This window comes from Mercenaria mercenaria, unplaced genomic scaffold (assembly GCF_021730395.1).
Source record: "Mercenaria mercenaria strain notata unplaced genomic scaffold, MADL_Memer_1 contig_5001, whole genome shotgun sequence".
NCBI classification, from domain to species: Eukaryota; Metazoa; Mollusca; class Bivalvia; order Venerida; family Veneridae; genus Mercenaria; species Mercenaria mercenaria.
In genome coordinates this window covers 51,332-63,650 of record NW_026463279.1, presented here as the reverse complement: position 1 = coordinate 63,650, position 12,319 = coordinate 51,332, and the positions used below count along the sequence as shown (strand labels likewise).

The window sequence follows — 12,319 nt, the reverse complement described above, 5'->3', positions numbered from 1 at the left end:
GCTACTTTATTTCATATTAACAATAGAACATTCAGCCCTTATTTCCGCACTTTAGATCATTTCAATGATATGAAAATTATATATAGTCATTTAGTATTATACATCTTCTTATCAAAAATAGAAAAAATATTGCTGGGGCTTATTTTTGTCATATGCTATCAAATTGTATCACAAGCTGCACTCAAATCACACACTGTTACTGTTAAATATACTCCAACTCAGCCCTGACACCTAAACTTTAGCAATTTTTAGTCAGTAGATATGCGTTTTTGGAAAAAAAAAATACACCCAAAACATTGAAACTGATATACTTTTAGTTTTTCTACTTTTTCTCTGCTAAATTGCACTGAATTCGTCATTTTATATCATAATCTGGCCAAACTAGCCTATTTACAACCACATCTAAACAAGTTTAATTTTTTACCCCTGCTCAACTTATGGTTTACATTTTACCAGTTTAATTCCTTCTTATTTCATATTTAACAATAAAATATTCAGACCTCATTTTCAGGACTTTAGAGCATTTCAATGATAAGACAACCATATATGGTCATTTAGTATGATATGTCTTCTTATCAAAAATAGAAAAATACTGGCATGTTATCTTATATATAAAACAAATAATCTGTTCTGAGAAACATCACTCTCTAAAAGTTCCCCCTTCCCCGCCCCCCCCCCCCCCCCTCCGCCCCAACTCCCCTCACTCCCATGGAAACAGCCGTGTAGCAATTACGCGTAGGTAGATATTTTTTCGAAAATAATAAAACCTATTCCAGGAAGTTCACAATGAAAATGGTCTAGGTCATTTTTCAATACAATAAGCAATAAAACTAAGCCAAAAATATAACTGTCACCTCCTCATATCACTTATTATACCAGATTTCATCCATAGCATGGAACTTCATTTTAAACTATTTCACATGTAACACTGAGTAGTCACTTGCGGTTTGGTGTAATCCTTCCTTTATTGTGTCCTTTGATTTTTCTCTTTCTTTCATTTAACCAGAGAAGCATTTGCATGATAATAGCGATTGGATCAGTGAAACGACTTAATCCCAATCTAGGCAAGACATAACAATTAACTTAAATAACTACAATTTACAACCAAGCGATAAATGCTTTTTTGGGAAGTAAAGGAGAATCGCGTCGTTGGCGTGCCCTTTGTAGAAAAGAAAGGTCATTACCTTTATCCCGAGAAATAAATCAAACGAACACCTTCGTTTTCTTTTGAATTGTATTAAGTCGTTTTCTAAAAAGCACAGCTTTTGTTTGAATTATATTCGCTTTAAAATAAAAGGTTGAGGAAGTGATATAAATGAAATTAATTTTTGATCAGTATATGATTATATCCTGTTACTTTTAACCCTTGGCCATATTACCATTTGACCATTCAATGCGTCTTTGACTGCGAATCTATCATTTATCAATTGGATACAAGCTCATTGGGGGCCTCCGTGACAACAAGCTCATGGTCAAATTCAACCTATCAATATAAATCAACTAAACTATAATGTAAACTTATGTGACTCATTGCATCTGTACCACAAAAGTGTGCAAACAAAATGTATTAAAGGTGCAAAATAAAGACAAATGAATAGACATAAATCTTAAAATAAGACTACACATTTTATAATGTACTACTAAACATTACGATAGCCGTGCAATATTCCCTTGAAATCAACATGTGTACAGATAAACAAAGGATTGTTTCTGCATTTTCTTAGCGTGACATTGGTGAGTCATTTTGTCCTACGTTCGTGTATATCGCTTTTCCGTAATCGGTCGGAAATTCTTCGGGATCACGTGATTTCAAAATTAACTCAAACGAATATCCGTTTAAAGACGCGCTACAAATAAATGTATTTCCATGATGGTATTTATAAACGATTTGCATGCAAAAAATAAGATGAATAAATTTCTAGTTTCAAATTGACAGTGACATATATTAGGCCAAGACAATGTGTTTAATGTTATAAACATTTTATTGAATTAATGCAGCCATATGTACATAAATCAGTGTATTTAGGTAAACTTTAATCACATTTTGTTTCTACAGTTTAAGATAGTAATTCATTTATATTCTTAAAACTATGCTGAAAAGAGATTAACTGAAAAAAATGCAGACGAACTTGAGAAAACACTTTAATTCGAGAAGGGCCTAAATTGTCCTCCCGAAAACATGTAGTATTGCTGTAAATTACCTGTATCATAAGAATGATTTTCATGAAGTTTTTGTGAGTTACAAAAATGTTGATTTCCCTATGCTAAGTTTTTTTTTTTTTCAAAAAATCACGTTATCGCTTGGACATTTAATATATGTTGCATCTATTTATAAGTAATAGTCTCGTTTCGGAGGGTTCTTCTGAAAAAAACCGAAGATGCGCCACGGGTTCCTAATCAATCTGAAAACATACTTTCGGTTTGAAAATGACATTTTTTCTTGTTGGCTATTTTTGAATATATTCATGACTATTTGGTCAGATCCGATGCAGTTAGTCATATTTTCAGTAAATTGGAAGTCTCAGCTACAAACTCTGGTTTTCATGTATTACCTATTCGGGTGTTAGTAGTGGACCTTTAATGCAAGATCTTATTACCTCAATTACTTGCATATAAAGGTATTGTACTTTTTGGAGATAACACCAAGAGAAGGCATGGACATTTGAAATTTGGGCTCGAGCCTTACTCGGAGCGTTGAATTCTTAACGTGAGGAAGCCTTCGCGTTGGCTTCCAACAGGTCGATGGTTCTACCTATCTGTGATGAAATAATGCTCGTGAGCACCTCAGATCTTCCTCGTCTATCAAAGCTTGAAAGTCGCCATACGATCTAAATGTGTCGCTTGACATTTAATCCGAAAAAACAAGCAGAAATATTTTGTGTGTAATTTTGGATAGAATAAACTGCAATATACAAAGATCTGTTTGAACCTTGAACTCGTCCGCTTCCTTATCCAGGTTATAAATGCTTTCAATACCTAAGATATCGAAAGATTATTTTCTTCTCCTTTGTAGTGTCATCTTATATCTGGTTATTTCAATGAAGAATACAATACCTCATGATACTACACTTTTCTTTCTAAAAACAGCATTCAGCGAAATATAGCAGGAACAGAAAAAAATGAAAATGTATCATTTCGACAATTACGATTTATGTTTTATGTTTTAGATTTAAGATATATTTGTTTTGATCCCTTACAATTTTTGAACTATGATATCTGCAGCAAATTTTGTATGCAGTAAGGTCAAATATTTGTAATGTCTTTTCTGCAGGTATGTTTTTAATGATTTTTCTCCACCATTCCATTTGTTGTACTCAATAGACATCATTTTTATATCTACTTTATCCCATGGAATTGTATCCAGAACCGGTTCCTCAGCGCCTTCTACATCCAAGCTAAAGTAATCCACTTTAAGCTGATTTAAAGCAAGCAGGATTGAATAGAGAGGAAAACACTGGACATTTATGTATGGACCTGGGTCATATCCAAGCAAATTAGGCTTGATTGCATCATCGCCAATAATCCTCTCTGTTCCAAACCTAACCTGAAAATAGTGCAAGAAAATACAGTTGAAATTCATATCTCGGCCTTGCTTGCTTCTAGATTCCGGATATGTTAATAATATTTTGAAGTCATTTTCCAAATTCACGTACACAACGTATCATTTTAATTCTAATTTTGACGATCTCATAGTTTCGATCATCGATTCCTTGGAATTGATAAACAGAATTTCATTTGTACGAGTTTGATATGTAACGTTATTTGTAACATTCAATAACGGGTTCTTGCATTTAAATGCTATTGTTTGCATGCGTTAATACTGATTCAATGTTTATTTTAAAGAAAAAAACAATTGCAAGATATACTAAACAGATTTTTTACTCCACCGATTAAAAGTAAATAAATTCATCAGTTTCCCGGGAGTATGCAAAATGCAGATTTGTGGCAAATAGATAGTGTAGGTCGACGCTAAACGTCACACAAGGTTACATTACAATGTCTCTATATGTTTATACATGTATACAAAATGTTTTTTTTGTGGAAAAAATCCTATAAATAGGCTACCAGCGTTCATCCTCCCTCGAGTTTGTTGAGGAATAAGCGGTAAAACAGTTTTGTTTTAGTTTTTAAAAGATGTCTACATACCAATGATGCATTTGGTTTGGTGCTGAGACAAGCATTTATGGTAAATGCTTTTCTGTGTCTGGTCTTTAGCTGCCTGTACGACTTTGGGTTAGCTTCTATCAAAACGCCACTCCAATTCCGAAATCTTTCGAAAAACAAGGAATTCGAAAGATATTCTCCATTCTGAGCACCACATTCTATGTAAAACCCGTTCTCATAAAATTTAGGCAGTTGTTTATAGTACTTGAGACTGAATGTGAGGATATCAATACAAATCTAAAATATATTTATGTAAGTTACAACAACCAGAATATTCAACTTAATATCAACGCATATGACTGATGTACAAGAAGCTATTTACTTCACAACAGCGGGTGTTAAGTGCTATGTGGCGGCCGTAAAAAGTCGCCCCGACTTCATCTCAGTGTTGTTATATTTTCTGGTCCTTCGGGATCATTGATTTCAACTCATTTAGATTTGAAGATTGGATACTGCTTAAGGGGCCTCCGTGGCCAAGTGGTTAAGGTCGCTGACTTCAAATCACTTGCCCCCATCGATGTTGGTTAGAGCCTCACTCGGGGCGTTGAATTATTCATGTGAGGAAGCCATCCAGCTGGCTTACGGAAGGTCGTTGGTTCTACCCAGGTGCCCGCTCGTGATAAAATAATGCACGGAGGGGCACCTGGGGTCTTCCTCCACCATTAAAGCTGGAAAGTCGCCGTATGACCTATCATGTGTCGGTACGACGTTAAATCCAACAAAGTAAAGTGAATACTGCTTAAGCCGGTGCTAGAGGGCGTGGGCAGTATTGCATTTTCCATTACTGCTCATGAACAGACTCAATCAAACCGAGTCTGCCATTTTCACTGTTTGCCTTGTTCTCGGTGCTTCCGAGGGACCTACTTTCCAGATTTTATTTCCTTCACAGATATGAAGCATCGAGAAGTATATTAACTATCGAATCAATTTGTTTAGTGTGTCTTTTTATACGAGCTAAAGTTTTGGTTATATTCGTTGACATACCAAACCATTGTTGTTCAGGAATTACCACTTTACTTTGCAAGTTCTATCACTTTAATATGTCTCAAGGTGAAAGTAGCATACTTCAAGTGATATGTACGAAAATGTCAATTTTTTTTTCATTTTTATTTGACAATTTCGATGTTACAAAAGTCTAACCTATAAAACATACACAAAAATAAGAAGAGCAAATGTTAAACTCCGTAACCAGTTCTCAAAATGAATTTGGTATTGTATGCTGACATAGATTTCCAAAGATAGCGAGAAAAAAATGAAGGTCACTTTATAATATATGTTTGCTAATTGTTTTTAAATATTTTGATATCATAGAATTTAAGAAATATTAAAATAGCAAATAATGTTACATGATTTTCCTTAATGTGATCAAAGGTCGTGTACAGACGTTGCCATAGTTATATATGTATGGAGTAACGGGTAGTTGTAGACTATTGAACTGTTTATATCAATAACGTCTGAGTTAAGCTCGCATTATTCCGGTAGTTAAACTGCTGCTTTTGCAGTTTACATTTATTTCTGCTTATGAAAATTGGGTACACGTTTGTTTGATATAATACATTTAGTAAAGCTGATAACAATTTTACGTGAACTAAATTATCTGAATTTTTTTAAATAATGTGGCACAATGTTAACATTATCAGTGAATTCCATGTGATAGCAGTTAATTTTGATTGTATCAAGTTTTATATCTTACGTACATTTTTTCTCCTTCGTCTTTTTTGAAATGTACCATCCGTCAATATTTTCAAATTGAACGTGTATATTTAATATCTGGAGTCGCTAAGGACAGCACGATAGAGTGTCAATATCTAAGTAAAAACAAATATGTAGGAAAATGATAACTACCTCTGCATCAAGAGTTATGCATAAATCCCTATCCAATCGTTGCACATTTTTGCTCTAACTACAGTTATCTTTTTTTATTATATACGTTTGCCATTACTGAAAAACCATACGGCCCAAGCTATATTTATGAATCTCAAATCATGGAATAGGTCCCTATCAAAATTGCCACAGAATGAATTAAACTTGAAAGTGACTTAGGTTTTTATCTACTTTATCGTGAAAATAAACTAGTGTTAGAAGTTTCGAAGCTATATTGCTTTAATGTTTAGAAAATATTTGACTGAAATAAAAGTATTTAACAATCAAAATGCCGACGATGAAGTTGCGCCTCGTAGAATTATTCTAAAGATCAAAATAACTAAAAATATTGTTTATAAGTTCGATTGTTCGACGAATACTCAGATTTTAAACAGGGTGATGATATCATTCTTATTTTACAAAGTATATCTATCTGTCTGTCTGTCTGTCTGTCTCTCTTTCTCTCTCTATCTCTCTCTCTCTGTCCATCCATCCATCCATCCATCTATCTATCTATCTATCTATACGACTGTCTCCAGTATTAGCACACATCATGATCTTCAGGTTGCATTCAGTCATTTTTCAGCTGTAGATTTATGCCTCATAATCATGACAACATGCATGGTTTAGTGCTGTTATTATTTCAAGGCCTTTGGGATCATGGAGTCCATTCAACATATGTGTAATAGAGGTGTTTCACATATCATTACCTCTCATGAAAAGACTAAATCAAGCCGGGTCTGCTATCATTCTGGTTGGTTGCATTCTATGCTTCCAAAGAATAATTTTATGAATTCTATAGTTAAAAAGGCAAATAGTGAAAATTGATTTTTTTCAAATTTAGTTTGAATAGTATCAAATGATTTCATTGCAGTCTTTTGAATCCCGCTATTGTATAATTATCCGAGAAGAACGCGTACGCCAGTACGTGAATATTTGGGAAAGAAAACACCGCGAATCTACCGGCAATATAAAGGCGTACTTGCGAAAAATAAAGTTGCTTTCGAACCAATTTTACCCTTTAAATTTACATTATGAAAGGATCTTTTTTCTCTATGAAAAAAAATTATATATTTCCATAAACCCATTTCTATGCTACAAACTCCGACGGATACCCGGGTGCACTTGTATCATTTATTATCGTATCGAAAGAGAACCAAAAAAATCTCTTTGATGTTGTTATAATTATAAAGTCTCGATTTTATTTTCTAGCAGGAACTGAGTTTTAATTTAATATGTGTACAAAAGACGCAATTTGATTTTAATACCGATTATAGATCTACGCGGATGTTGCTGCAGCACTGTACTATTTTGATAGGTTCCCAGCAGGCATACGACGTCGAATCGACGTTGAATACTAGTTGGATTTAGGTCGCGACGTCGGGCACCTAAATGCAACGTCAAACAGACGTTGAAACCATGACGTCTAAGAGACGTCGTAAGAAGAGGTCTAAGCGACCTTGGATAGATGTCGGGTATTTTTAATACTTCGCAAGAAAACATAATAATATTTTCCAGTTATAAACTCGATTCTTGAATGGACACACTTGAGTTTAAAACAAAATCATTATTTCAATTTCATTTTAACACGATGTAAGTGTGCAGTATAAGTAATTGTTTATTTGTAAGCATTTATCAAACTAAGTTGGTCTAGCGCAAACATTTTCATGTTGGCTCCATTTCAAACTATGATGTCAGATGCATAAAACCGGGAAGATAGTAACGAAATCTGACCCAGCGTTAAACTTTACAAATTTAGCTCAGTTAGAAACTCGCTACTCGCAGAAATGTTTACACATTTTCATGGTAATATGATCCACCTGCGAGAGTTTTGCAGATATTTAGAGCAACTGCATGGATTATTATCCAACACGATTTGTAGAAAGTAAGTATTTTGATATATATTCTTTCTTATTTTACTTAACAGGTCTTCACTGAAAATTCATAAAATTCGTTATAACAAGATAAATAACTTTAAGCATAAGATAATAATTATAAACATATATAACATTGAATAAAATGTTTAAAATTTAAACTTTCAGAATGCCTTTTAACGAACTGAATTTTCAAATTTTATATATTTCAGATGAAGTTTCCACAGATTTTGGGAGCTTCAACAAAGCAATAAGTTCTCCACTGACTACACCGATTTTATGTTGACCTTATATATCATGACGATAGATGTCGATTGAAAAGAATTTTAGTGTTAAATTATTAATAAAATGATTGATAGAGATGAAATGATTAATGTTTTCTCTTTGAAAGAAAACCGATCTAATCAATTTGAATAATGAAATATGATGTCCAACCAACGTCCGAAAACCGACGTTGAATCGACGTCACAATCCTATGTCTAAAAATCTTCCATTTTTTACCAAAATGCAACGTTGAATTGACGTCTGTATCCAACGTCGCATCAAAGTCGTTATTACGGCGAATGTCCTCAGGAGTATTTATAGTTTGTTTTAGTCACGTGATAATAGATTGTTTTGGTCATATGATCAAAGAAAGCATGCTCATTTTCATATGCTTTGCTTTTGATATAAAATATAGATCACGTCAGCTATGCAATGCATTTTTTGATAAACTTGCATCTCAGAAGATTTCAGAAAGTTAAGCAGACATGAATTACGTAAAATTTATGGAGGACGTGGAACTACTTGTTGTTCGGTTTCGGAAAAGCGTATTGTATCTTTATCATATTACGACAATTCAAGTGTATCTGCTTACCCCTTTTTGTCAATATCGGGGACGATTACCAACATTAAAATAGCCTCCTGTGATAAAAAAAACTTGATCATGTCTGCTTCTATCTAGTATGGAAAATGTTATATTATCTTCTTCGTTTGGTAAATATACATTTATGTTTACTATCTCTTTCTTTGCATTCTTTACCTAAACTTCTAATACCGGTATTAGTCATATCTCAGTTTTATACATGAACATTTAAAACACACCTAAACAAAATTGCCAAGCCTGCTTAATTACTAGAATCCCACTGCAAATAATTGTCCTATCACATATCCTTTCGCATTTTTCATTTTCTATTTCTTTAAAATGTACCCCTTGAAGTAAACATATTTCAACATTTTGAGTTTTTAACCACTAAAATAGCATTTATCTTCTCTTTGCCTGATATTCCATTTAATTTATATGTAAAATTGTAGTCATTTAAATGAAGTCTGTTAGATAAAACTGTATTACCAAAACAGTTCATGTAAATCAAGAATTTAAGTGCGAAACTAAGAAAAAATACTTTCTTACAGAGATGAGAAAAATATAACCCTTGCTATTACATAACAATAAGTAAAGTACATATTCTTGTAAGATACTTAAGTGTTTTATTTTCTAGAAAAAAAGTAAGATACATCAATATCAAAACCAGTCAGATCTTCATGATACAAATCACTGTTATATATACATTATTACATTTAGCATCGCATCGGTTCAACAACAAAACATATTAACATTTTTTCTTTTAAAAAACGCGTATTTATCACTTATTTTAAAAGAGACCTAGATGTAAACGTAACTTTCTATTGAACTGATTTACAAACTTATATGATAAAGGGAGGTAATAGCCTTCCAGATAGTTGACTTATCCATAGAAATGTTTGTTCTTTGCTAGTTGTTGCTTTCAAACCGACTGTTTTAATATCTTTTTAACGTTCAGTATAAACAATGTTCGCAACATGTGCAGGAGTCTACCGAAGTTTGATATAACCACCGTACGGCCTATGTAATGGATATATTAAAAAACACTGTACATAAACACACGAAATCGCAAGCGAAGTGTGAGGCACTCCGAAATTTAACGATGCTTTCGTTCCAAGTATAGTATTTAGACAGACTTGCTCATATTAAATAAAGTTGGTGTTACTGTGTTTCACTCTCAGAAAAAAAAAAAAACTTAAAGGTCTTCATTAAGGTATTTGCTCAAAATTTGCAAGTATTTTAATTTTCAAAATATATTTTTCAAGAAATGATATCAATATACCACTAGTAACTGCTTCCGTTAGCAGAATATACGAATGACTAGTAGTTACATCTAAATTTCACTATTTTTCTCGATCTCACAGCTTCTCCATTTTGCTTCTCAATTTTGAGATTTCAGAGTTTACGATTTTAGTTCACAATTTTACAAATTCTTGATTTCACTACTTCAAGATTTTTCGATTTAATACAAAATTTAATGATTTCTCAAATCACGGTTTCTCCATTTTATGATTTCTCTATTTCACGATTTCAAGACCTCAATTTTGAAAAGATTGATGTGAAACGCAAAGATATGAGCTGTATTTGACACAGATGATTCTTTTTTTTTCTGTACAGATGTGAACATTAAAAATGGCTAAAGGAAATCAAATCTGGGAATCTGACTGCCATCTGGGGGACTCCGCAAGCCTCTCTTCAAAACACAACGAATGTTCAGTTAAACTCCCGTTCAATCATGCAAACATATTCTTTTTATTATTTTCTTTATTTTTTTGTATTTTTAAGAATGACTGAAAATTGTACGCGTTTTGCTTGGATTAAAGTAAATGTCTTTGCGGACCGTTTTCATCATATTTACATTTTATCTTTGTCTTTGGAAATCGCATTGATCATGCGAATTATTTTGATTTATACAGACATTTGTACAAATTGCAGTCATCATGGTATTTCATGTGCGATATTTTTCATGTAAATAGTATAATACGTCAAGCAAAATCTACCCGTATGCCAGCGAATTCTCGCGAAACTGTTCTCGGTTAAATAATACATAACATTTTTATTGTTGTGAACATTTTTTTATAAAAGAAAAACATGGAAAAGAATATATTTCTGTTTTTGTTGTGTATAGGTTATTGTATTGTGAACACAAATTTTGCCTAAAAAGTAAGGGTCACCAGGTTAATCTGACATTTAAGATTGTCTAATACAGGTTGGTTTCAACAAGTGTTGGCTTAACTTTTTTTCCATAGATAGCATCTGCTGCGCAGAAAGATTCGGATAAAAACTGTAGGAATTCACTTTAAAGAGGACATTTTATTATATATTTATTATCATTAATAATCATTGGTAAAACAAGTGCGAATTAGATTAATTTGATGATGTTTTTTTCATAATAAAATACTGGTACTGTCTTTATGAGTAGTTCGTGTTCTGAGTGGAAAGCAAAACAGAGCACTATTGGGCTCTAATGTTTGGTTGTTGTTACAGAACATTGCTGGAATATTTTTTGCATGTGCACGTGTTTGATTAGTTCTTTGTTTCATGAACATCAGCTAATTATTATTTAAAATATTGACAACTTCAATTAAGGGGTTAAAACTCACACTGATTCTATATTGAAAAATTCACGCGTGCTGCACTGTTTAGGAATTAATTAAAATTCATCTTCTAGATTTTTCGATTTTGCTCGAAAAAAAATCGAGAAATCGAGAAAACGTTAAATTGTAAAGTATAATTGAGAAATCGTAAAATTGAAAAATCAAAAAAAAAAAAAAAAAAAAAAAAAAAAAAAAAAAAAAAAAAAAAAATTGTGACGTAAACTCGACAAATCGTGAAAAAGGGAAATCGTGAAACTGTAAAGTTGTGAATTATGAGGTAAAGAAGTGAAATCAAGAAATCGTGAATATGAAATATCACTACCGGTCTTTCGTAAAAAAAGCTACCAAGTTCCAGTCATTCACTGAATAAGTTAAGGTTAAATCGGAGAAAACTATATGTACAATTCATATAATAGTATAAAGCATACCGCATGGTTCATTGTTTCGTCCACAAAAGCAGATTGGCCCTCTGAGGTGTCTCTAATTTCTGGGTTATTCAAATTATATCTGAGATCTGACGGCTTTTCAATGTAGTATCTTCTGATAAGTTCGACGAGTAGAGGATCGTCTGCTCTCACTTTTGCTGCATTCAGCGCTGACATGGCCGACTTGTAGTCAAACATTTCGTCGTCAGATGTTTTATTGATTTGTTTTGAACTAAAGGCCTTAATTTCGTACTGTTATCTCAGTTTTACTATTGTCATGTAGTAGAAATAGGGAATAAATCGTCCAGATAGCAAATATCATGAGTAGCGAATTCTTGTACGGGAATTGTTGACATTTTACCGAGATTTTTGCTGGCAATCCCTGAAAAGAGACCAGACATCAGATAAGCATTTATTCATATCATTAAGTATTTTATTTGGAACAAATTACGTACATTCCTAAAAAAACTAACACGATTGTGAGGCTGCGCATCAGAATGTCATAAGAATGTTTAAATGTTCATCTGTATTGATAAAGTGTTTTACTGAACTGTT

The 12,319-nt window shown here is 32.8% G+C and overlaps 1 protein-coding gene across 1 annotated transcript; it reads right to left on the bottom strand.

Annotated features, from left to right (window-relative positions):
- Nucleotides 1-1,423: 1,423 nt before the first annotated feature.
- On the bottom strand, nt 1,424-11,962 carry LOC128554390 (uncharacterized). The gene is made up of 4 exons (XM_053535672.1): nt 11,768-11,962; nt 4,147-4,401; nt 3,341-3,544; nt 1,424-1,483 (listed from the first exon to the last, which is right to left on the bottom strand). The coding sequence occupies exons 1-4, from the start codon at nt 11,960-11,962 to the stop codon at nt 1,424-1,426; spliced, it is 714 nt and encodes a 237-aa protein (XP_053391647.1).
- Nucleotides 11,963-12,319: the final 357 nt, after the last annotated feature.

What these genes read in the sequence shown, in the direction of transcription:
- LOC128554390 (XM_053535672.1), bottom strand. Translation starts at nt 11,962, where the DNA reads ATGTTTGACTACAAGTCGGCCATGTCAGCGCTGAATGCAGCAAAAGTG. An exon ending in CCAAACCAAATGCATCATTG is followed by an intron (nt 3,545 to 4,146) that starts GTATGTAGACAT and finishes CACTATTTTCAG; the next exon opens with GTTAGGTTTGGAACAGAGAG. An exon ending in ATACAATTCCATGGGATAAA is followed by an intron (nt 1,484 to 3,340) that starts GTAGATATAAAA and finishes TTATATTGATAG; the next exon opens with GTTGAATTTGACCATGAGCT.